Source organism: Macaca mulatta, chromosome 8 (assembly GCF_049350105.2).
Source record: "Macaca mulatta isolate MMU2019108-1 chromosome 8, T2T-MMU8v2.0, whole genome shotgun sequence".
Lineage (NCBI taxonomy): Eukaryota > Metazoa > Chordata > Mammalia > Primates > Cercopithecidae > Macaca > Macaca mulatta.
In genome coordinates this window covers 10,748,885-10,775,316 of record NC_133413.1, presented here as the reverse complement: position 1 = coordinate 10,775,316, position 26,432 = coordinate 10,748,885, and the positions used below count along the sequence as shown (strand labels likewise).

The 26,432-nt window shown below is 47.9% G+C and overlaps 2 protein-coding genes across 3 annotated transcripts in view; one reads left to right on the top strand and one right to left on the bottom strand.

Annotated features, from left to right (window-relative positions):
• The window catches only part of PRSS51 (serine protease 51), an 80,389-nt gene that overhangs the window by 28,187 nt on the left and 25,770 nt on the right, over window positions 1–26,432 (bottom strand). The window contains exon 2 of the mRNA XM_077943015.1: window positions 5,091–5,164. The gene's annotated coding sequence lies outside the window, so the exon portion shown is untranslated. The remainder of the gene's footprint in view (window positions 1–5,090; window positions 5,165–26,432) is intronic.
• Window positions 7,575–26,432, top strand: part of PRSS55 (serine protease 55) — a 28,713-nt gene continuing 9,855 nt past the window's right edge. The window contains exons 1-5 of one of the 2 annotated variants that reach the window (XM_001089204.5): window positions 7,575–7,783; window positions 11,639–11,831; window positions 13,458–13,708; window positions 15,070–15,212; window positions 20,342–20,955. In XM_001089204.5, the coding sequence (XP_001089204.2) occupies window positions 7,630–7,783; window positions 11,639–11,831; window positions 13,458–13,708; window positions 15,070–15,212; window positions 20,342–20,659 (1,059 nt within the window). In that variant the 5' untranslated portion in view covers window positions 7,575–7,629 and the 3' untranslated portion in view covers window positions 20,660–20,955. Of the gene's footprint in view, window positions 7,784–11,638; window positions 11,832–13,457; window positions 13,709–15,069; window positions 15,213–20,341; window positions 20,956–26,432 lie in introns of those variants that run through there. The other variant, XM_015144766.3, reaches the window with a different exon arrangement.

Below are 26,432 nucleotides of genomic sequence, written 5' to 3'. Positions count from 1 at the left end.
AGCTGATAACATGCCAGCCACAGTGGTTTCTGGCAGGGGCGTCACAATGCAGGGCAGAGTAGGGCTGGTGACTTCACAGTGAGCCCTGGGCTCAGGGAGGGGCAGGGGATGCAGGTTAGCCTGGGTGAGCAGAGTCCGCATGTCCTGTCCTTCCCTGTCTCGCGTCCCCTCTGCAGCAGGGGCTAACGGGGCACCCTGGAAGGACCAGGCTGGGTGAGCAGCTGTCGGCCTGCTCCCCTCCTGCCTTTGATGCTGCGCTTTTACTCCAGTGTCTGCCTTGGTGTTAAAGAGCTCTAGGTCTTTGGGTGATTTTTTATGTTCTCTGGAACCAAGTTACAAAAAACCTGAAATGCCTTGTTAGGACATTTGGATCTTACCCATGAGGTCAGCTGGGGAGGAAGGGATAGAATTAAAGAGGGTCATGTGGTAACATTTGCATTAAAAGATGATCCATCTCTACTAAAAAAAAAAAAAAAAAAAAAAAAAGCCAGGCATGGTGGTGGGTGCCTGTGGTTTCAGCTGCTCTGGAGGCCAAGGCAAGAGGATGCTTGAGCCCAGGAGGTCGAAGCAGTAGTGAGCTGTCATTGCTCCATTGCTCCAGCCTGGCCAACAGAACAAAATCCTGTCAAGAAAAAAAAAAAAAAAAGATGACTCTTGGTGTAATGTGGAAAATACTTTGGAGAGGATGAAACTAGAAGAGAGTATCACGTAGGAAGTGGTTCCAGTCATACAGACGGGACATGACAGGGGCCTAAAGTAGGAAAGACACAGCGGACCTGGAGAGAAACACAGGCAATGAGGCGGAGCAGAGAGGCACCGTGGTTGATGGGCTCTGCGGGATAAGCAGGCAGCTACAAGCCCAATCTGAAAGTCTGGGGTGGAAGGATAAGCTGGGGAGTCATCAGCCTACTGAAGTCCAGGGGTGGGTGAGGTCCCCCGGGGAGAGCATCTGCAGAGAGGAGTGCAGAAGGCCCAGGCTGGACCCTGAAGAACCCTCAGCATCTACACAGAGGAGGCAGAGCTGGAAAAGGAGGCTGGCAATTGCCAGAAGAGCTGGAGGAAACCCAGGAGAGGGAGTTGCTGTGGAAAACGGAAAATGGGCCAAGAATGCTCCAAGGAGAGGTGCTCTGATTACAGATAATCCCTCCCCTCTGCTCCTCCTACAGCCTCAAGGATCTGATACCATCAGTTATGTGCCCTCTCCCTCATCCTCCACTTCTCCTACTCTTCCACATCCTTCTCATCAGCCTTTGAAGGTGCTTTAGTCATGCCACCTTAAATCCTTCAAAATAAACAGCTCCCCAATCCCCTCCCTGTCAGTGACTTACCTATAGCCACCTCCCCATCTCCTCTCATTCACAACCACAGTCCTTGTCACTCAAAGAAGAAATGAATGAAGTGCCTGCTGGCTGAAACAGCAGCTACCTACAAGGCTCTCAAGTTATCCAAGAGCCCCCCAGTTATTTCCAAGGGTCACTCCCGCCTTCCTTCAGGTATCTTCCCAGTCACCCTGTCAGTGAAACCTGCCCAATCACCCTGCAGAAAACAGCACCCACCCCTCCCAGCCTGCTCTCCCCATGCCCTTCTCTGCTTCATTTTTCCCCTAGCGCTTGTCACCCTCTGACATCATCTATGCTTTCAGTATTTATTTGCTTTCTGTCTCTCTCACTAGACTATAACCTGGATGAGGTGAGAGCTTTTTCCTTTCTATGTACTCCCTTATCTCATTTTTAGAATGTTGCTTGGAACATATTAGGCACTTATAAATAGTCGGAACTAATGAATGCATGCATGCCTGGCTGGATGCCCTGAGAAGAGAAGGCTTCACCTCCCACTCAAGCTGGGGGCTGACCCTGAGGTGTTCCGGACCTGGCTTCACCCTGATGAGTTGCATTCTCTTGACCAAGTCATTTAAAGTCTGAGTCTCCTTCCCTCTTGTGGGTTTTTTGAGAGGATTAAGGAAAATCGTGTGATCATTCAATAGGATTGTATATAAAAGCACACCGTGACAGCAGCAGGGCCTCTGAGACTGGCAACCTGGATTGGAATCCAGGTGTGATGCTCAGTGCCCTGTGATGCTGGCTGTATCCTCCACGAAATGAGGCAGGGGCTGACTTCATCCGGTTCTCAGGATTGTTCTGAAATGCAAACCCATCAGCACGCAGGAAAGCATCAGAACCAATCAACACCCAACCCCTCTAGCACCCCAGTGACTCACTTGGAATCAGACAGGATTAGATGGGAATGGCCTCTGGGATCCCATGTGCCTAAGCCAAGTCTATGGCCGTGATCTATCACTGGCTGAAAATGCCAACTTGGTGGTTAAAGTTGTAGCCTGGGCTGCAGAACATCAACGCCACCATCACAGCAAACTAGTTATGGATGCCTTACTGTGCCGTCGTCACTGTGACCGCGGAGGTCAGCCTATTCTTATCCCCCATGTAGTGGTAAGGAAAGTGAAGCTCTGCGAGGCTAAATAACCTGTGCAAAGCCCCTTGTGGAGATGGCAGAAGCAGAATTTGAAGCAAGGTACGTCTGATTCCAGAACCCACTCTAAAGCAGCAGGCAGACCACCTCCTAAACAATGCACACAACCTAAATAGAAGAACAGCTTCTCAGAGCAGCGAGTGCCTGCGTGATCATCAGAGAGGACACAAGAAGCATCCTCCCAAAGCCTCTGACCTTCGTCTCTGCTGGCGATCCCTCATCCCTGTGAGGTCCTTATGTCTGTCAGGTCCTAGTCTAACAATGACAGTGGGTTTCATCTGCTCACCGGGTGATAGATGCCCAAACTACTACACTGGAAGAGATTCCAAGGCCAACTTTTGGCTCATTTGTGATCCATCGGCCAAGACCAACATGAGAGCTGGGGAGGGGGAGGAGGTAGAGTGTGGCCGTTGTTCCAGACCTCTGCCTGCCTGTGCCAGGGGACTTGCCTGTGCTTGTGTGATTTTGTAGGTTTCCACACATGCTGTTCAGCAAACTGCTGTACATGGAGGAATCGTGAGGCTTCAGCCAGACCTTTCCCACCAGTCTGAACAGAAAACCCTGCAGCAAAGGCACTGAGGAGTGGAATGGGCACCATGACATGGCTTGTGATCAAAACACAGCTGGTTGTCTCCTGTTAAAAGCCATTCAGAGGCCGGGCGCGGTAGCTCATGCCTGTAATCCCAGCACTTTGGGAGGATGAGGCGGTGGATCACCTGAGGTCAAGAGTTTGAGACGAGCCTGGCCAACATGGTAAAACCCCGTCTCTACTAAAAATACAAAAATTAGCCAGACGTGGTGGTGGGCACCTGTAGTGCCAGCAACTTGGGAGGCTGAGGAAGGAGAATCACTTGAACCCGGGAGACGAAGGTTGCAGTGAGCTGAGATCATGCCACTGTACACCAGCCTGGGGGACAAAGCGAGACTCTGTCTCAAAATAAATAAATAAATAAATAAGCCATTCAGAGGGCATGATGTATTCTGTCCAGATAAAACTTGGACTCGGAGCTTTTCTGATTATTCTCAGGTAATAGTCCTACGGTCACTTGGGTCTGAATTCAGGACGATTTATGCATTAGAATATCCAAACCCTTGTCACATTCTTGACACAGAATCTGACTCAGTGCTTCCTCCCTACCTGGGTCCAGTTAGGAACATGGTTCCTTTCTCACCTCCCTCTCTGTTCACCTGCCCCCCACAGGTGAAAGTTTAGGGGAAGGCACAGGTCCAGGTGAGCCCACATACCAGCTCACTGTTCCTTGGGCCTGGCAGATACTGAAGGCTGGCTCTTATGTGGTGTCTTCATGGGCTCTTCCATGGTTCCCTGCTGGGTGGCTTTCTCCTGAAGTCCCCAGGCCAGGGTGGGGCTCTCTCTATGCCGTGTTGCTTTCTGCTCTTTGTCATCCCCTGAGCACCTGGTGATACACCCCAGACTCTTTCTTACAGATTTTTTTGCCGCCTCCAGGGAGCCTCATGGGATGAATCCTAAGACCACCCCTGGGCGTATCTCTCTCTGTGCAGCCCACACTGGTTCCAAGGAAAAACTGTGGGTTCAGGACAGTCCCTACCCAGCAGCATCCCTCCCAGAACCATTCTGTCACCTCCAGATTTCCCAGGTGTGAGTCAGACCCCAGCGATCCCAGCAAAGCTCTCTCCAGGGGGCCTAACTGACGCTTCTCAAAGATGTCCAGAGATGACCTGCATTGGATTCATCTGGAAGAAGCCGTGCTGTTACAAGTGCTCAGACCTCTTCCCCACCCCCGGCCTGCCCCACCCACTAGATCAGGAGCTGAAGGACTCAGCCTGTAAACAGATATTAGAGTTGACAGATAAAATATAGGACATGAGCTATGTTTGAATTTCAAATAAACAGCAAATTATTTTAGGATGAAAATGTCCTAAACACGGTATGGAGTATATTTATACTAAAAATATTTGTTTATCTAAAATTCAAATTTGACAAGGCATCCTGGATTTTTGTTTGCTAAATCTGGCAACCCTCATCTGCACTGAACAAGCTCCCTGGGCTGCACATCCAAGTCAGCACCACAGTTCCAATGTGTCTCCTCCAAAAGTTATGCGTTGGAAACTTAATCTCCAACGCAACAGTGCTGAGGGGTGAGACTTTTGGGAAGCATCTGGGTAATGAAAGCTCTGTCCTCATGTACAGATTAACACCACTTTACAAAGGGCTTGCAGGAGTGGGTTCACTCTCTCCTGTTCCTCTGAAGAACTTGAAGACACAACATTCCTCTTCCCCACAGGACGTAGAAATGTGGCACCATTTTGGAACCAGAGACCAAACCTGCCAGCACCTTGATCTTGGACTTCCCAGCCTCCAGAACTGTGAAAGAATACATTTCTGTTCTTTATAAATTACCCAATCTGGCCAGGTGCAGTGGCTCATGCCTATAATCCTAGCACTTTGGGAGGTGGCAGGCAGGTCGAGGCAGGCAGATCACCTGAGGTCAGGAGTTCAAGACCAGCCTGGCCAACATGGTGAAACCCCTTCTCTACTAAAAATACAAACATTGGCCAGGCATAGTGGTGCACACTTGTTATCCCAACTACTGGGGAGGCTGAGGCACAAGAATTACTTGAACCTGGGAAGCAGAGGTTGCAGTAAGCCAGGATTGCACCACCACACTCCAGCCTGGGTGGCAGAGTAGGACGCCATCTGAAAGAAAAAAATTTACCCAATCTGTAATATTCCGTCATAGCAGCACAAATAGGCTAAGACAGTCAGAGAATCACTGGCCCAGACTTCGGTAAAGTCCACAAGTCAATGCCACCCTGGGACCTCTGGGGCGTCAGCCAGGCAACAGTCCCCACACAACCCATATCCAACCTATATCATCATGTGCCTCCTTTCCTCTTTGAATTTCATCAGATTCCTTCTACAGCACTAGCATTGCTCTTCTCACCCTGGACCCCCTCGTTAGCACAGTCCGAGGGAGAGAATTTCCCATTGTCGCCTATGGGGGATGGCGCCCTCTGGAGTTGCGCAGAGCTCAGTATGTGAGGCTGGGCTGTCTCCATCCAGAAGATGGGACATGGTGCAACCCAGCATCACTGTGAAGATTTGCAAAGCAATGCTGGACAGTGAACGAGTATTTCACAAGAATAGATCTAAGTCACGTTCTTAGGAGGGACGTAGACTCTACGAGGTGGTCTTCAGCAGGAAATCAATCTTTCCGGAGATGACCGACGATTTTGTTCAGTCACTTCTGTTGAAAATGAGCAGCAGTTTGCAGTGGATATGCCTGTGCCCCTTGTCTCCCCATCCATGAGATTAGCTGTCATCTTCCATTCCCTCATCAGACCTGGAGCCCAGGCTCCTCCTCCCCTCAACACCCTACCCCCAGAGCCAATAGAAACGGAGCAAAGGAGAAAGCATTGGCATATAGTAGATGCGTGAGTAGTAGGTCCAGTGGGGACCTGAGCCCGAAGGAGGGGAAGAGGAAAGCCAGGGGCTCCCTATGAGGCCACCCTGAGGGCCAAAGAGTGAGACTAAGTGGTGAGATCAGGGCCAGGTGCCTGGGTGTGCTGTGGGTTCCTGTCCCACAGGCCAGTCAGAAAAGTGCTGGCCTCCATCAGGGCCAGGCATCCCCTGTTGAACAGGTGGGTGAAGCATGGTTCAGAGCAGGTGGGGAGGGCACCACCTAGGGCCACTCAACAGGCTGTGGCTCAGCCTCAGAGGGGATGCCTGAGCAGTGAGGAGCAACCTTCGCCAGGGAGCTGCCTTGGGAGAAAGAGCAGAGAAGTCCTGGAATCTCCTCCCCAGGAAGTAGCTCGAGCCACACCCGTGAGAGGCCACCTTGCCGGTCATGTGATCTCACTTTAAGCCTCACAGTAACCTGCATGCCAGTGAGCGTTGTGTTTCTCTGCTGCAGATGAGAAAACCGAGGAGGTAAGACTGGGCAGGTAGACACATGGGCACTTTGGCGATTGAGTGCATAAGTCACTTCCAACCACTAGGCTCAGCCTGTGGCCAGGAAGGCAGTGCCCAGGCTGCTTGGGTAAGCCCACCTGGGTCAGTGCACTGAGGGGTGTGGAAGTTTTAAAAACACACAAAGTCTAAAGCATGACTGAGTCACTGACATCCAGTGAGGCCACACACCAGGAACCTCCATCTGAGGCTGGTTGTTTCATCTGGAACACACAGGGGCCCATCAGGACACTTGGGGGCCATGTGGGATCCATCTAGAAGGTGGTAGAAAGGGGATTGGGACCCGCCACACTGGGCATGAGGGGAGGCCAGAACCTCTCAACCTGACCCGGGCAGCCACACCTGAGGCCCCGGGTCAGAATCCTGGGCAGAGAACTAAGCGGGCAGCTGTACCCCACAGGGTGCGGGTGCTGGCAGAGGCCTCCAGGCCTCCCCGGACTGAGGGCCCAGGCTGGAAGCCCTTCCCCCAGACATTACCCCCACGTTCACAGAGAAGCCGTGGCCTGAACTGAGCCTCAAAAAATGTTTGGGGGTGACAATGGCTGAAAGCATCATTGTGCCCACCGGAGGCTCAATGATATGGCTTGACTGTGTCCCCACCCTAATCTCATCTTGATTGTAGCTCCCATAATTCCCACGTGTTGTGGGAAGGACCTGGCAGGAGATGCCTGAATTACGGGGGCAGTTTCCCCCATACTGCTCTCTTGGTAGTGAATAAGTCTTACAAGGTCTGATGGTTTTATAAGGGGTTTCCCATTTCACGTGGTCTCATTCTCTCTTGTCTGCCGACATGTAAGACACACCTTTTGCCTTCCGCCATGATTGTGAGGCCTCCCCAGCCACCTGGAACTGTGAGTCCATTAAACCTCTTTTTCTTTATAAATTATCCAGGCTCGGATATGTCTTTATCAGCAACATGAAAATGGACTAATACACTCGGGAAGTTGGGTGGTGCCCAGGTCAGGGAGAAGGAAACCTGGGATAAGAAAGGCTCTGAGATGAGATGCCTCTGTGCAGCCATCCTAGAAACAAAACAGTCAGAAAAGAAGTCTTCATGACTGCAGTCTGAGTTCTCGGCTCCACAGCCCATTGTGACATCACCCGGGGGCCCTGGATCTGAGCCAGAGGCTGTCAGCCTCACTCCCTGAGCCCTGGCCTCTGTCACCCCTGGGCCCACAGCACAGCCTAGGGCCATGCTCCTGTTCTCAGTGTTGCTGCTCCTGTCCCTGGTTACAGAAGCTCAACTCAGTCCGCGGACTCCTCTCCCAGAGGCTGAAGTGGCTCTCCTAGGTGGGGCTAGGGGCGCCCACCACCCTCAGCGCCCTCATCCCCCCCGCCCAGTCAGTGGTGAGTCCAGGAGCAGAGGGGGCATGGATGGGGGCTCATGGTCCAGCTGACTGGCTGCCAGGAGGGTGGATCGCAGAGCACAAGGCCAGAGCTCCAGGGGTCCCCACATGCCCCTCCTCCAAATCACTTCTCCCTTTTCTCCTCTCTTCCCTGGCCCAGTGTTTGACCTGTCTGACCTTGAGTTTTGGTTTTGAAACTGACACTTCATCCTCAAAGGAATAGTAGGCTGCCCTCAAGCTTGTGCCTAGAACTAGCTGAGACTGAGTTCTGCCACTTGGAGGGGGACCATTACCCTGGGCCTCTGTGGCTCCCAACAGCACCAGGCTTCCAGGAGCCATAGATGCCCAGGGAAGCCTAGATCAGTCAGACCAAGTTCAAGGATGCTTGTGTCCTTGTGCCTGGCCCCCTGCAGCTCCCTGATGGCTCATTTCTTTCTCCAAGGGGATGGGCGAGACTTCAGGGACACTGGGGTACTTAGCAACTGTTAGGGGTTGAGCACTTCCCCGTGTTTAACGCACACACCACCATGGTGGGGCATCTGCTCTCAGACCACGTGTGGACAAGGAACTCAGCCTCACTGAAGATGAGGATTTGCCCAAAGTTGACCCATGGGGAAATGACAGAGCTGTCTGCTCGGCCTGCACTGGCCCGCAGCGCCAGGTTGCCTGCCCTGTGCACACTGCCTCTTGCCCAGAACACAGCAGGTTCACCTGGCCTCCTTCAGTCCAGCCTGGGGTCCACTGCACTCTGTGTGAACAGGGGGTGGGGGGAGTGAGGGGAGAGCATCAGCAGAACATGCTCCTCTGGTGTCCCATTGCAAGGGGGCCCAAAATGCATGATTGCTCAGATCACTCAGAAGCAGCCGTTTCTGCTTCCATCACTGCTTCCAGGCTCTGAGCTCTTGCATGAACCTAAAAGTCCACATGATTCCATATGGATGTTGTGGGTTGATCTCAGGACCAAGAATGTGGGGGATGGGTCCCATGGGGACTTTGATTCAAAATGGATATGAGAAATTCTGCCAGTTCATTCTGGAGAGTTGACTTTGGTCCAAGCACTTTGTCGGCCATTTCAACATCCATCCCCTCATTTCATCCACACGTCAGTCTTATAAAGTTGGCATTATCTTATGCTTATTTTAGGAATGAAGAAAGTCGGTGGGGGGGTACTCAAAGATAAGTAGGTTTCCCTAAATCATTTAGTGAGTAAGCAACAGAGCCTGGATTCAAGCTTGGGCTGTCTGGCACGTGCCACGTTCTGCATCTCAGATGGAGAGACAGAGGGCACCCATCATAGCTGCCCACCATCCAATCCACCTCATAGACACTCGGCATTTTGATGTACTTCCTTCCATACTTATAAACCCACGTTCTTAACATAATAAAATCACAAGTTTTAAATATGATTTCCATCCTGACTTTTTCGCTCAATTTTTTATCACAAACATTTCCCTGTGTTGTTAAAAATCCCCCATGAGCCTAATTTTGTGGCTGAGAAGCAGTTGATGATATGGATGTGCCTTACTTTATTCAACCCTAGCATTTAGCTGGTTTTCAATTTGTCACGATGATAGAGATCGCTGCAGTGAACATCATCAGATGCACATATGTGCTGCCTTCCAGACTCCCAGAGTCATTGAGTCAGAGGATGACTTATGGTTGTTGAGTGCCTCTTCCATGCCACGTGTGGTTTTCGGACCCTGGGACCCGCTATCAACCAGACAAGCATGTTGCCTTCTCCGTCTGGAGCTTACATTCTGGTACCAGAGTCAGGCAAAAGGGACTTATAATGTAGGAGTTAATGTAACAAGGATGCAATGAAGAAATGTAACACTGGGTAGGAAATAAGGAGTCACCAGGATGGGAGGGGCTGTTTCAGACACAGGTCAGGGAAGGACACTCTGAAGAAGGGATTCTTGGGCATAGTGAGGAGGTGAGCCAAGTAGCTGCCTGGGGAAGAATATTTCAGGCAGAGAGCCACATGGGGCAGTGATGAGAACACCAGCTCTGCTGCCAGCCTGCCTGGGGCTCATATCATGGTTCAGTCACTGACTAGCTGTGTGACCTTGGGCAAACTACTTAACCTCTCTGTGCCTCATTTGTCTCAACTACAAAGTGAGGATGAAAACAAGAGAGCCTACCTCAGTAGGGCAGTTATGACAACCAAGTGAATCGGTGCTTGTAAAGTGCTTGCGACAGTGCCTGACACACAGTAAGCATCATATGTAAATAAAATCAGAGAAGAAATGTGGATCCAAAAGTCACGAATAGGCTGGGCATGGTGGCTTATGCCTGTAATCCCAGCACTTTGGGAGGCAGAGGCAGGCGGATCACCAGAGGTCAGGAGCTCAAGACCAGCCTGACCAACATACAGGTTTAGTGAAACCCTGTCTCTACTAAAAAATACAAAAACTGTAGTCCCAGCTACTTGGGATGCTGAGGCAGGAGGATCGCTGGAACCTGGGAGGCAGAGGTTGCAGTGAGCCAAGATCATGCTACTGCACTCCAGTCTGGGCGGTAGAGCAAGACTTCATCTCTCAAAAACAAAACAAAACAAAAGTCCCGAAGAGAGCCTTTATGCATTACTGACAGCAGAAGGCTCTGGATGCACATTGCTAAGTTCTCACTCGTGTATTTTTTTTAAACCAAAAATGATCACCACGGGGTCACCCAAACGACAAAACCCTCACAGCTTCTATTGAGCTGATGGTTGGAAAATGAGCAGCAAGAAAGAGACAAGAATAGGGTCTCAGGCTTTTTAGAGTCAAACTCATACCTTGTCCCAGAACGCAAGGCAGACATTCAAGTCAGCAAATATTAATGGAGCATCTCCTCTTCCTGGGGGCGAGGAGCTGGACCCGGCCTCTGTCCGGAAGGGGAATTTCCTGCCTCAGCACAGGCAGTTACAGCTTTGCTCTCAGTCCCCCAAGTAAAGGAGCTGCTCAGCCTGGACTAGCCTAGAACAGCCAGGGCTTTCAGCCAGGGCTTTCCGGTAGGTTCTGGCACTTTCTGTGCCCCGCCCCTTGTGGTTTCTTAGGGCTGCTGAAATGAATGACTACACACTCGGCGGCTTAAACAACACAAATATCTTATCCTACAGTACTGTGGGACAGAGCTCCAGCAGAGGCCTTCCGGGGCTGAATTCAGGGTGCGGCAGGTCTGCATTCCTACTGGACGCTCTAAGGGAGAATTCTTCGCCTTTCCACTTCCAGCTTCTAGAAGCTTCTCTGGGCCCCTGCCTTCATCTTCAAAGCCAGCTATATTGCATCTCTCTGCCTTTCCTCTGCAGTCACTTCTCCCTCGGCCTGACCTTCTGCTTCCCTCCACCCCCTCAAGGGCCTCAGTGATTCCACTGGCCCCTCGGAAAAGCCAGCATCGTGTCCCCACTCTGAGAGCAGTGGTTAGCAACCCAAATTTCATCTCCAAAGCCCCTCTTTCCTTGCAAGCTAAAATATTCGCAGGTTCTGGGGAGATGGCCTATTAGAACTTGGACCTCTTTGGGGGGCTACTGTCCTGCCCACCACAGGACGTTGGCTTTGGACGCTATTTTTCTTCCAATTTCTCCTGGATGAGAGCAGAAAGCTCAGTGAAGTGACTCTCCTGAGGTCACAAATGCTGGATAGAGTCAGAGCCAATGCTTCTGACTCGCCTGCTGAGCTCTGTGTAGAAAAACTGAAGCATCTGCTGGCTGATGCCACAAGAGCTGCCCCGCTCGCCAGCCTCAGTGAGCTCCTCTCTGGAATGGGGGCGAGGATATCCACTTGGAAGCCTCCTCCTCCCAGCCCGGTCCCCGGCTCACACTGGACGCTGACTAAATGTTTCCCTTTTTGCTTTCCACTCTCTTTCATTCCACCAGAATGTGGCGACAGATCCATTTTCGAGGGAAGAACTCGGTATTCCAGAATCACAGGGGGGATGGAGGCGGAGGTGGGTGAGTTTCCGTGGCAGGTGAGTATTCAGGCCAGAGGTGAACCTTTCTGTGGCGGCTCCATCCTCAACAAGTGGTGGATTCTCACTGCGGCTCACTGCTTATATTCCGAAGAGCTGTTGTAAGTACTACGAGCCTCCCGCTGCTGCCTCTCAGGGCGCCCACCCCTGGGCCACCCTCCCCCTCACCCACACCTGGAGGCTGAGAGGAACCTGTGGCTGTTCAGTGTCCAGTCAGCATGAACGGCTCCCACCCACCCACCCATCCCCTAGTCCTGGGGACATGGAGGTAGCCAGCCTGAGGCTGCGTCCTCCTCACATCACCCAGGGCCAATGACCTCCCTGAGGTCACATCTGCCCTCTCCAGGAACACCTGTGGCTTGATGGAGCCAAGCGGCTTGGTCCAAATGCCTCTTCTGGGGCATTCAAGTCCATCTAGGGGGAAATCCTTCTAATTCTGGAAGCCTGACTTCCTGGGCCACCTGACCCCCTACTCTCCTGCTCCTTGTGACAGCATGTGGATGAATGCCTGGTATTACTGATGACTAACTATGTGCTGGAGACCCTGCTGAGAAACTTTCCTCTATTGGCCAGGCGCGGTGGCTCACGCCTATAATCCCAGCACTTGGGAGGCCGAGGTGGGTGGATCAGGACTTCCGTGGTCAGGAGTTCAGTGGTCAGGAGTTCGAGACCAGCCTGGACAATATGGTGAAACCCCATCTCTACTAAATTAGTTGGGCATGGTGGCGTGCGCCTGTAGTTCCAGCTGTTCAGGAGGCTGAGACAGGAGAATTGCTTGAACCCAGGAGGCGGAGGTTGCAGTGAGCCAAGATCATGCCACTGGCACTCCAGCCTGGGCGACAGAGCAAGACTCCATCTAAAAAAAAAAAAAAAGAAGAAGAAGAAGAAAGGAAGGAAGGAAGGAAGGAAGGAAGGAAGGAAGGAAGGAAAGATTCCTCTGTTACCTCATTTAATCACACAGTGACCCCTGGAGCAGGTAGAATGAAGAGCCCTCATTTATAGATAAGGAAACTGAGGTCCAATAAATTGAGGCCGCTCACCCACGGTACCCACCTAGTATATAGAGACAGAATTCAAACTCTGGCTCTAGCACTTGTGCTTTCTGCTACACCAGCTCAAGGAAGTTTGAAGACCTACAGAAGGGCTGATTTTAGAAGGTTAATCAAAAACCCAAGGACAGTTTCATCATGTCATAACCAAAGACCCTTGTGGCACCTGCTGTCATGGGATAACAAATATCTTGTGGGGTTCTGAATGTGGACTTATTACTGAAGCTCCTGTCTGCTTGGTCAGTGGTGGTCTAGACTAACTTCTGGTCCTGAGTTTCTAAAGTGTTGGTAGACCGGTTGAGATAAAAGATATATAATAATGAATGCCTTACCTATCTGAAAACCAGTTTGATCCGTGCCAAGGGGCTTTTTGTGGGCTCTGTAGAGTGCCCTAAACCCAGCTCTGCCTTTGCTGTGTTAGACAGAAGCACGCCATTCACATCTCTGGGGCCCCCAATGGTGCCATGGTGTGGCTGTGGTCTGCTCACTGGCTCTTCTGTTTTTTGTTTTTGTTTTTCCTGCCTTTTTCCAATCCTCACACCTTCTGAGCTACAGCCCCAGTAGGGTCTAAATGTCCTAGAGCTATATGAGATTTAGGTTTCTGAGCACAGCCAATTCTCCCACTTTTGAGGCTTCCCTTCCCCTTTCACTCGCCCCTCTCTGGTTCTCTGCCACCAGTCCAGAAGAACTGAATGTCGTGCTGGGGACCAACGACTTAACTAGCTCATCCATGGAAATAAAGGAGGTCGCCAGCATCATTCTTCACAAGGACTTTAAGAGAGCCAACATGGACAATGACATTGCCTTGCTGCTGCTGGCCTCGCCCATCACACTCGATGACCTGAAGGTGCCCATCTGCCTCCCTACGCAGCACGGCCCCGCCACATGGCACGAATGCTGGGTGGCAGGTTGGGGCCAGACCAATGCTGGTATGTGACTGCTCAGCTTCCCCTGGGGAAAGAGCCACTGCAATCTGAAGGAGAGGGGAGGAAGGGGGAAGGGGAAGAGCTGAGGAAGGAGTGAGGACAAGACTTGCTTTGGAGCAGATTCCTGCGTAGTGGAGGCTCACAGAGCCCAAGCCTTAGCTCCTTTTGAGTGCTGAAACCCCAAACTGAGACACCAGGTCTGAGCCAGTCTGATCCAGCCAGCACAGAGCAGTGTGGTTTGTGTGTTTAATCGAATTTAAACTCTGCAGTTAGCCAGAGGCCCCTCTACTCTGTATTCATAAACATCTTCCCTGATTCCCACGGGTGTGTTTCCTACCTGGCTCCTCCAAGCATTGGAGATGCCCACCCTGGGCTAGGCTTTGATAGTCCTGGAGCATTGCCTGGCTCTTGTTAGAAATGAATCTGTTGTTACTTGTTGTTATGCTGTTACTTGGCCAAAACAGAAGAAAGTCTACTGGGACAGAAAGATATGATGAAGGGCCTGCTGGACTGTCCCCAAAGAAAACCCAACAAAACCAAAAGCAAATAGATAGGGGAGGGGAGGGGATGAGAACAGCAAAGCATTGCGTCAGCCTGAACGAGGCTCTGGATCCACAGGGATGATTCGCAGCGAGCCTGGGCCTGGACGGCCGTGGGTGTTTCAGGAGTTGAGCAACCAGAGGGAAAGTGGTGGGACCTTAGTTCTGGGCTCCAGGCACTCCTGGAAAGGTAGAAGAGGGAGAGGAGGCACGTGGGCACGTACAAGTTTAAAAGTCTTCAATCAGGGGAAGAAATGTGAAATCTCTTTGTGGTCAGAGTTAATGAGATGGAGAGGAATCTGGCTGAATTTCCAGCATCTGGTGGCCCAGAAAGAGCCTCTGCAAATCCCCTCTAATCCCATCTCAAGACACTCTGCCAACCTGCCCTTGCTGAGGAACTAAAGTTGTTTCACTGGGAGTGCAAACCCACCTCCCAAGGCCCTGTGTGAAGGAAATGCCATCCTCATGTAATAAAATGTCACAATAGGCAAATATATTGATGAGGAAGGATTATGCTGAGAAACAGTCAGTAGCCAGTTCCAAGAAGCTGAGTCTGTGGGGACGACTGGAGTCAAGTTGGAAGTCTTCTTGGGAGTAGAAATTTGGTGTTGAATGAGAAGAAGAATTCCAGTAGTTGCGGGAGTTTTGGGGCGAGTGGGTAAGTTGCAGGCATGGGGCAACCTGAAGGAAGTGAGGGGCTACAGAGCCTGTGAAGGCAGGGGGTGGGGACTGGTGGACACAGGGCCGAGGGCACAGTCAGCTGCATCATGAGCGTGGGGACATGAGGCCTGGTGGCTTCTCTAATGTGCTTTCTCTCCGGGCCAGCTGACAAAAACTCTGTGAAAACGGATCTGATGAAAGCGCCGATGGTCATCATGGACTGGGAGGAGTGTTCAAAGGCATTTCCAAAACTCACCAAAAATATGCTGTGTGCCGGATACAATAATGAGAGCTATGACGCCTGCCAGGTAACTAGGGGGTACCCTCCCTCACGTAATAGGTCCTCACCCTCTCGGAACTGCCAGTGCAAGGATATTCTCTCTCTGCTGCGAATAGACAATTCTGAGTCTGGAAAGTGTATGGGAATTAGGGCCTTCAGCCATGGGAATGAGGATGTGGATTGCAGGACCTCTGGAGCTATGAGTGAGCACACCTGGGAGTCAATATGCTGCAACCCTGCTTAACTATTTCTGATCTTCATCAGGTACACTAGGGAAACAGGGTGCCAAGGCTTTTCTCATTTCTGGGAATTCTTTAAAAAAAAAAAAAATCCAAGGAGGACTTGGTATCTATATAAGAAGTCATTTTAATTCATTAATTTGGAAACCTTTGTTGAGCATACAAGGCCCTGGAGACCCGTAAATGAGATATGGTTCCTCACCTAAGGGACCCTACGGTTTCCTGGACAGGCAGTGGATAAACAAACGATGATAATATATTGGGTATTGCATGTGGGTTTCATTGAACCAAAACTGGTCTCTTTGCCTCTCTTTAATAAAATGAACACAAGTTCTTCTTTAAAAATTATTGATAGCCAGAAAAATAGAAAAAAAAACACCCATAAATTAGCTTCCTCTGGCTCTAAGGATGAATGAGGAAATTTGTCTTTCGTGCTCAAAGGTGCTCTCTTCATCTTAAAAGTGGCCAGCCTGATGAACCTGCTTAGTCCCAGCTGAAGACTAGAGACCTGCTCATTGGCCAGACAGTGGACCTGGTCATTGGTATAAAACCACAAATGCAGATGATAAATATTCTGAACAGTGATGGAGAGGCTGCCCCATGGAAAAGAAATATATTTATCTAGAATAATCTGTTATGGTTTAATGTGAGAAAATTGGTAGTTTTTCCTGATAGGCTATGAGAGCCTTGAGAGGTGGGTACTGGAACAGGGGTTAGAGGCAGAAAGGGAAAAGAGAAAGGAGAAGGCATTCTGAAGTAAGAAGTAGACCCTGGCAGCATAGCACTAGGTTTAGGAGCCCCCCATGTGGTGAAAACTGTGGGGACCAAAAAGAGTGACACATGAACCTTGTATTTTCTTCACTTTCTGGGCAATTTAAAATATTGCCAAAAAACAAAAAACAATGCACACAGAATTGAGACTTCTGATTCCAGACAAGACGGAGTAAACACAATTCTCCCAGCCCCTCCCACTAAATACAACTAAAAGCACAGGATAGTATCTTGTAAAATAGAAACAAAAAGGCTCTGAAAGGTGAGGAGAAGATGGTCTGACTGGAGATCCTCGGGTATTTCTTTATAGCCATGCAAGAATGCATTACACACAGCATGACCAGAAAACACTAATTGTCCTCCCTGATTAGAATTTGTTATAATACTGTACTTATTCTAGTCACCTCTCAAGGATCATGGAATGGGACATCATCTCTCATTGAAGTCTGCTTGCAAGGTTGTAGTTGCTCAGCTCCTTTGGTGAGAGAGTAATATAACAAAGGTAGAGAGGGCATGGGCTTTGGCATCAGAAAATCCTGGGTTACACATACCTCAAAATAATAAGAGCCGTCTATGACAAACCCACAGCCAACATCATACTGAATGAGCAAAATCTGGAAGCCTCCCTCTCAGGACCAGAACAAGACAAGGATGCCCTCCTTCACCACTCCGATTCAACATAGTCCTAGAAGTCTTAGCCAGAGGAATCAGGCAAGAAAAAGAAATGAAAGGCATCCAAATAGGAAGAGAAGATGTCAAACTATCCCTCTTTGCAAATGATATGATTCCATACCTGAAAAACTCCATCGTCTCTGCTCAAAGTCTCCTAGAACTGATAAGCAGCTTCAGCAAAGTTTCAGGATACAAAATCAATGTACAAAAATTTGTGACATTTATATACACTAGATAACATACAAGCTGAAAGCCAAATCAAGAATGCAATTCCATTCACAATATCCACCAAAAGAATAAAATATCTAGGAAGACAGACAATCAGGGAGGTGAAAGATCTCTATGATGAGAATTACAAAACATTACTGAAAGAAATCTGAGACAACACAAACAAATGAAAGACATTCCATGCTCATGGATAGAAAGAATCAATATCATTAAAATTGCCATACTACCCAAATCAATTTACAGATTCAATACGTTCCCTATCAAGCTACCAATGGCATTCTTCACAGAATTAGAAAAAAACTATTTTAAAATTCATATGAAACCAGAAAAGAGCCCAAGTAGCCAAGGCAATCCTAAGCAAAAAGAACAAAGCTGGAGGCATCATGCTATCCAACTTCAAACTATATACAGGGCTATGGTAACCAAAACAGCATGGTACTGGTACCAAAACTGACACCTAGACCAATGGAATAGGTTAGAGAACCCAGAAATAAAGCTGTACACCTACAACCATCTGATCTTCATCAAAGTCAACAATAACAAGCAATGGGGAAAGCACTTCCTATTCAATAAATGGTGTTGGGATAACTAGCTAGCCATATGCAGAAGATTGAAACTGGACCCTTTCCTTTCACCATCAACTGAAATCAACTCAAGATGAATAAAAGACTTAAATATAAAACATAAAACTGTGAAAACACTAAAAGAAAGTCACTACGAAATACCATTCTTGACACAGGCCTTAGCAAAGATTTCATGAGGAAGTCTCCAAAAGCAGTTGCAACAAAGTAAAACATTGGCCTAATTAAACTAAAGAGCATCTGCACAGCTAAAGAAAGTGTTAACAGAGTAAACAGACAACCTACACAATGGGAGAAAATATTTGCAAACTATGTATCTGACAAAGGTCTAATATTCAGAATTTATAAGGAACTTAACAAGATTAAAAAATGGGCAGATGACATGAACAGACACGTCTCAAAAGAAGACATACATGCAGTCAACAAGCATATGAAAAAAATGCTCAATATCACTAATTATTAGAGAAATGCAAATCAAAGCCACGGTGAGATATCATCCCACACCAGTCAGAATAGCTGTTATTAAGGTCAGAAAATAACAGATGTTGGTGAGGTTGCAGAGAAAAGAGAAGGCTTCTACACTCCTGGTGGGAACGTAAATCATTAGTTCAGCCACTGTAAAAAGCAGTTTGTAGATTTCTCAGAGAACTTAAAACACAGCTACCATTAAACCCAGCAATCTCAATACTGGTACATATCCAAAGGAATATAAATTATTCTACCACAAAGACACAGGTATGCGTATGTTCATCACAGCACTATTCACAGTAGCAAAGACATGGAATCAAACTAGATGTCCATCAATGGTGAACTGGATAAAGAAATTGTGGTACATATACACCGTGGAATACTACGCAGCCATAAAAAAGAACAAAATCATGTCCTTTGCCGCAAATTGGATGCAGCTAGAGGCCATTATCCTAAGTGAATTAATGCAGGAACAGAAACCCAAATATCGCATGTTCTCACTTATAAGTTGAAACTAAATGTTGAATACCCATGGACACAAAGAGGGAAACAATAGACACTAGGGCCTACTTAAAGGTAGAAGGTATGAAGAGGGTAAGAAGCAAAAACCTACCCATCAGATACTGTGCTTACTACCTGGGTGATTAAATCATTTGTACACCAAACCCCAGTGACATGCAATTTACTCACATAACAAATCTGCATATGTACCCTATTAAAGTAAAATAAAAGTTGAAAGAGAAAATAAGAAAATCTTGGGTTACAGGATGGAGGGTACTAAAAATAATTAAAAATAGAACTACCATATGATCCAGCAACCCCACTGCTGGGTATACATCCAAAAGAAAGGAAATCAGTATATCAAAGAGACATCGGCACTTGCATTTTTACTGTAGCACTATTCACAATAACCAAGATATGGAGTCAACCCAAGTGTCCCTCAACGGATGAATGGATAAAGAATATGAGGTACATATACACAATGGAATATTATTTAGCCATAAAGAATGAAATCCTGTCCTTTGCAACAACATGGATAGAACTGGAGGACATTACATTAAGTGAAATAATCCAGATACAGAAAGACAATGCATGTTCTCACTCATAAATGGAAGCTTAAAAAAAAAAAAACTCATGGAGATAAAGAATGATAGTTACCAGAGGCTGGGAAAGAAAGCAGGTGGGGACTCCAGTGAAGGAGCATGAAAACACAGTTAGTTAGAATGAATAAAATCTAGTTTTTGGTAGCACAATAAAGTGATTATAGATAACAAGTATATATTTCGAAATAACTAGAAGAGTGGAATTGAAATGTTCTTAATACAAAGAAATGATACATACTTGAGGGGATGGATAACCCAGTTACCCTGATTTAATTATTGCACATTGTATGCCTATATCAAAACGTATACCCCATAAACATATAAAACTATTATGTACCCATAATAATTAATTTAAAATTAATAAAAAGAAAATCCTGGGTTCCAATCCCAGCCAGTCTACCATAGAACCCTCAGCAAGCCCTTTCTCCTCCTGCAGGCTCATCTGCCTTGTGTGAAGGTGGACGGAAAGATGTGGGGCATTTGTTTGATTTATGTAGATGTGGGGCATGGCAGGGACTTGGTTCAGAAGCTCAACATAAGCGGATAACTATGCGAGTCATAGACCATGCGATTCCATCCTGGAAGGGTCACCCATTCTGAAAAGCTTGGCTGAATTAAAAAGGAACGTCCTTCTCTCTGTGCCTCTGCAAGAACACAAAGGAGACCCAGTTCCTAGCCCTACAACACTTCTTCACATGTCCCATTTCCTTTCCTGCCCTTTCCAGAGCCTCTCATTTGATAAGACCCTCAAAACAAGTCTCCACTCATCCCTTGGCCTGCGTCTCTCTGTGCTGCCGATGGAGTGGTCTTTTCTCACCAAGCCCTCCCTCTTCCTCCCCCATCTTCAGTCCTGTCTCATCCACAGCACCCCACCCCCAATGCTCTACAACCCTACAACCTCCAGAGCCAACCTGGCAGCCACACGCTTCTCCCGTGGAGCAGGGATGGTGTGGGTAAAGGTCAGCATTGATGAGATGTCCTTTGGCAGCCAGAGTTGGGAAGGTGAGGAATCCTCTTCCGAGAATGAACTGTGCCCAGCCTCCCATGGGCAGCTTAGAACCAGACTCCCTGCTGAGCTGTGTTCTCTGCCCACAGGGTGACAGCGGGGGACCTCTGGTCTGCACCCCAGAGCCTGGTGAGAAGTGGTACCAGGTGGGTATCATCAGCTGGGGAAAGAGCTGTGGAGAGAAGAACACCCCAGGGATATACACCTCGTTGGTGAACTACAACCTCTGGATCGAGAAGGTGACCCAGCTAGAGGGCAGGCCCTTCACTGCGGAGAAAATGAGGACCTCTGTCAAACAGAAACCTATGGGCTCCCGAGTCTCAGGGGTCCCAGAGCCAGGCGGCCTCAGATCCTGGCTCCTGCTCTGTCCCCTGTCCCATGTGTTGTTCAGAGCTATTTTGTACTGATAATAAAATAGAGGCTATTTTTTTAACCAAGGGAGGGTGCATGAAAATGTATCTCCAGCAGAGGCTCTGGCTGCAGCTCAGGGCTCAAGGATGGAAACTGAGACTGGAACCAGGAGAACCAGAAAGTCAGGCTGGGGCCCTGGTTTGGGGACTGCACTTTGGGTCTGTGGATTAGTCAGGACTCTCTCCATTCTAGGTGACAGTCACCTAAGTCTGACTGAATTCAGCCAAAATGAGGCATTTATGGATACATATAACAGGAAAATAAAAATAAAAATAAAAAACCGACACACAAATATCCAGGGCAGGCATGATGAATTCAGGCGTGGGTGAGTTGAGGGGCTGAAAGGTGAAGGCTGTGACTGTTGTCTGTGGCCATTTCCCTCAAGAAGGGCTTCTCAGTGGTGGCCATGATGAGAATAAAGAATTTCCTGTTGTGTTGGGAAGTTAGTCTCTTAGATCTATGCAGGCCTTCAGCAGATTGGACAAGGCCCACCCACATTATGGAGGGAAATCTGCTGATTCAAAAGTTATCAATTTAAGTGTCAATCTTATCCAAAGATGCCCTGCAAGTTGACATATGAGATGAACCACCACACTGCCCAGGCAGCCTTCACATGGTGTTTACATTACTCCCGCCCATCAAAACGAAGGATGTGCTTATGCTCACCCTACCTTAAGGACAACAGCTTATTGTAACCCTTCTATCACGCAACCTTAATGTTTCCTGAGGACTCCACTGATATGGTTTGGCTATGTCCCCACCCAAATCTCATCTTTAATCCCACGTGTTGTGGGAGGGACCCAGTGGGAGATAATCGAGTCGCGCAGTGGTTTTCCCGTACTATTCTCATGGTAGTGATTAAGTCTCGCGAGATCTGATGGTTTTATCAGAGGTTTCCCTTTTTGCTTAGCTCTTGTTCTCTCTTGCCTGCTGCCATGTAAGATGTGCGTTTTGCCTTCCACCATGACTGTGAGGCCTCTCCAGCTACGTGGAACTGTGAGTCCACAAATCCCTTTTTCTTTATAAATTACCCAGTCTCAGGTACGTCTTTATCCGTTGTGTGAAAACAGACTAACACACCCACTTTTCAAAATCACCTTTTTTCCGTTCCCCATCTTGGGCCTTCTCTCTTTTGGGGCAGGCAGGCCTGGGCTCCCCTTTCCCTCTCCTCTCGAGTTGTCACCTGTTCTCCTTTCTGGCTCATCCTGGAGCCAAGCTGATGGTGCTCCCCTCTTGCTCTTTCCTTCATGTTCAGAGGCTCTCGCCTCTTCTTTCAGCTGACCTCCCTCCATGGCTCAGTCCTTCTGAGTTGCCTGCTGTGTTCCACCAGCATGTTGAATGGCCCCTCCCTGCACCAAGCAGGACTCCCCCACCCTGCAGCATGCAGCTGCAAGGGCTGGTGTGGGGCGGACCACCATTCACAAGAAGCCCCTTGAGAACATGTTCTCGTCTTCCCCTCATGTAGACCCAGTGCTGCTGCGTGCTTCTTTCCTCCGGATTCGAATTTCCTGGGCCACCACCAAAGATGCAAAGGCAATTCAGGAAATGCAAATCCTTAAATGGAAGCTTGGGCTTTTCCTGGGGACCTACAGCCTGGCTGAGAGTTCTCCAGACAGAGACTGTGAAAAAAAGCTTCCTGGCTGGGCACAGTGGCTCAACGCCTGTAATCCCAGCACTTTGGGAGGCCGAGGCAGGTGGATCACCTGAGATCATGAGTTCAAGACCAGTCTGGCCAACGTGGTGAAACCCCATCTCTACTTTAAAAAATACAAAAATTAGTTGGATGTGGTGGCAGGTGCCTGTAATCCCAGCCACTCGGGAGGCTGAGGCAGGATAATGGTTTGAACCCAGGAGGCGGAGGTTGCAATGAGCCGAGATTGCGCCATTGCACTCCAGCCTAGACAACACGAGTGAAACTCCATCTCCAAAAAAAAAAAGAAAAAAGAAAAAAAGCTTCCTCATTCTCCTTTTTCCCACTCTAACCCTGCTCCTCCAGAGGTCCTACAGCTACAATGTCTAGAAGCCATTTTTTCAGAAGCTCCTAAGAACCTGGGACTCAGGCAGGCCCAGTGGAGGGTGGCCAGCCAGAATGTGCACCATCTCAGGACATCGCCAGTGTCCACTCCACTTTCCTGCTCACTGCGCTCTGACTTCTGTGTGAGGGCCTCCCACAGAGAAGGACTCCCAAATTGGGGGTCCTCCAATTTGCATAGTTCTGGATGGTTTTCACTCACTCTCCAATTCGCGTAGTTGTGGATGGCTGGCCCTTTGCTGGGGCCTGGGGTGGGCATAGAACTCAAACCTGGCCTAGAAGGACATTGATTTTGGCCACAGGGATGGGAGCAGCAATGGGCTGTGGGCTTTGTGGGTCATAAGAGCGAGACCAAGACTTCTGCTGGAGTTATCAGGAACAAGACTCTCTCTCTGTCTCCCCTGGGACTCCCAAGATGGTAGGGTGCATGCTGAAGGTACTGCTCATGCGAAGGCTGCTGGGGAGTGTGGTGGTTCCTTTTATCTGTTAACTTGGAGGGCATCTTTGGATGAGATTAATGTTTAAATTGGTAAACTCTGAAGAAGCAGATTGCCCTCCATGATGGGGGTGGGCCTCATCCAATCCACTGAAGGCCTGAGTAGGACAAAAATGATTGGCCCTCCCTGCACAAGAGGGAATTCCTCAGCCGCCCACCTTCGGACTTCACCTGCATTGTCAGCAATTCTGGGGCTCTGCTTGCCGGTCTCTAAACCAGAGCGGCACCATCGGCTCTCCTGCATCTCGAGTCTGCCGGTCCACACACCAGGTTCGAGCCTGCCAGTCTCTGTAATCAGGTGAGCCAATTCCTTATAATAAACAGCTTCATATCTGTATATCCATATTTATATCACCTACATATCTACATCTCATCTCTATATCAACTCTATCTATCTAATCTCTCTCTCCTGTTTTTTCTGGAGAACTCTGACTAATATGGGGGAAGAGCTTCTGTGCTGTGAAGGGGCTTCTTAGATAATGAGGTGGAAGCAATGTTGCTGTTTCACTTTTCTTTTTTGAAACATGGTCTCACTCTGTCGCCCAGGCTGGAGTGCGGTGGCATGATCACAGTTCACTGCCACCTAGATCTCAGGCGATCCTCTCAACTCAGCCTCTCTCATAGCTGGGACTACAGGTGCACATCACCACACCTGGCTCATTTTTTAAAATTTTTTGTAAGATGGGAGTCTCACTATGTTACCCAGGCTGGTCTCAAACTCCTGGGCTCAAGCAATCCTCCCACCATGGCCTCCCAAAGTACTGTGATTACAGGCATAAGTCACCGCACCTGGCCCTGTTTCACCAGTGAATGCAACATTTTGTCATGATATAGAAATTGTCAGTTTAAGCATTATCCCATCAATTGTGATTAGTCAGGCTACAGGATTATCATCTGTGTCCCAAGAGAGTTTTCATACCTAGAGTCACACAGCGTCGTGTCTAACCTGCACTGTGGTTCCCCAGTGCGGATGTGTGGGGACAAGACAGACACCCAGAGACATCTGTTGGACATCAAGGGAAACAACAATGTGTGTTGGACATGGAGTCGACCACTGCTACTAAGGTGTTTAAACTTAACAACTTAATAAATGCAATTGTTAGGCATTTCATTTGGCCTAGAAGCACCATTAAAAAAAAAAAAAAAAGCTAATACGCTAAGGGTTTGTGAACTGGGAAAGTTTGAAGAACCTCTAGCCTAAAAGATAATTGCTGATTTTAATATTTTGTATTTAAGAATTAGGGGTGAGTTGTTACAATAGTTTTGTGGAGGGTAATTTGAGAGTAGCCCAAACGTCTCCTTAAAGATGACCTGACTGGGCATGGTGGCTCACGTCTGTAATCCCAACACTTTGGGAGGCCGAGGCAGGTGGATCACCTGAGTTCATGAGTTCAAGACCAGCCTGGCCAAAATGGTGAAACCCCATCTCAACTAAAAATACAAAAAAAATTAGCTGGGTGTGGTGGTGGGCGCCTGTAATTCCAGCTACTTGAGAGGCTGAGGCAGGAGAATCGCAGAGGAGGCAGAGGTTGCAGTGAGCTGAGATCACACCATTGCACTCCAGCCTGGGTGACAAGAGCAAAATTTTGTCTCAAAAAAAAAAAAAAATGACCTCCTGCAGCAGGGACATGAAATCAAGGCTCAGGTGTCTGTGGGCTGTTTTGTCTGCTCTGCACCTAGTGGCTCCGGTTTATTTGGGGGAACCCTCTTCCTCATTGCCAGTTTCTGATCTCACCTTTCTCAAGATCCATTTCGTATGGACAGGTAGAGCCCCACCTCTGATTCCGGAGGTTGCATGGAACCAGGCCTGGCCAATGAGAGGCCCTCAACCCGGGGCCTCAGGATGTCTTTCAGGTGGCCCTAAGAACCAAGCTTGGCAATCTTGGCAAGTCCCAGAACTTCACCTGGGACTTGCACAGGCTCTTTGAGATTAGCAGCTCTATCTCTCTCTCTGCTAGGACTGACCCTTGGAGAATGTAAGCCTAGAGCTTCTGGGGGCCCCATGTGGAGGTGACTGCCCTGAGAGTGAAGTTGAAGAGTGAAGACATCACATCCTGATGACATTTTTATAGCCCTTAGAGCCAGGCATGCCTGAACCACATATTTCTTTTCTTTTCTTTTCTTTTCTTTTCTTTTCTTTTCTTTCTTTCTTTCTTTTTTCTTTTTTTTCTTTTTTTAGACAAGGTCTTCACTCTGTTGCCCAGGCTGAGTGCAGTGGCACCATTTTGTTGCCTTTAACAAATCTCTCCCTGTCTTCCCCTTTCCCCTATCCTTCCTAGGTTCTAGTATTCTCTGTTCTAATTTTTACTTTCATGAGACGAACATCTTTTAGTTTCCACATCATATAAGCATTTACAGCTATACATTTCCCTCTCACTGCTGCTTTAGTGCATCACATATGTTTTTGTGTGTTATGTTTTCACTCTCATTGACCTTAAAGTATTTTCTAATTTCCCATGTGAGCTCTTTTTACTCATTGGTTATTTAGGAGTGTGCTGTTTAATTTTTATATATTTGTAATTATTCTCCTGTTATTTATTTCTAATTTAATTCCACTGAGGTTGGAGAACATACTTTGTATTATTTCAATCCTTTTAAAAATTTGAGAATTGCTTTATAGCTAAGAATATGGTCTACCCTGAAGAATATTTTATGTACTCTATTTTAAAAAGTATATTCTGCTATTATTGGGTAGCGTGTTCTATAGATGTTTGTTAGGTCTAGCTGGTTTATAGTATTGCCAAAATCTTCTATATCCTTGTTAATCTTCTGCATAGTTGTTCTATCCATTATTTAACATGATGAGATTTAAGTCTCCAACTTCTGTTATTAAATTGTCTCTTTCTTCCTTCAATTCTGTCATTTTTTGCTTCCAATATTTTAATGTTCTATTGTTAGCTGCACATGTGTTTATAGTTGTTGTATCTTTCTGAATCATTGACCCTTTAGTCATTATAAAATGTCCTTCTTTATCTCTAATGACTTTTTTGTTTTACAGTCTATTTTGTTGATATTATTAGCATCATATCAGCTCTTTTATCATTACCATTTGCATAGTATATCTGTTTCCATCTTTTTATTTTTAACCTACTTATATATGTGAATTTAACTGTGCTTCCTGTAGACAACACATAGTGGAACTTGTTTGTTTATCCAGTCTGACAATCTCTGTCTTTTAACTGGATTTTTAGTCCACTCACATTTAATGTGATCATTGATATAGTTTGATTTACAGATGCCG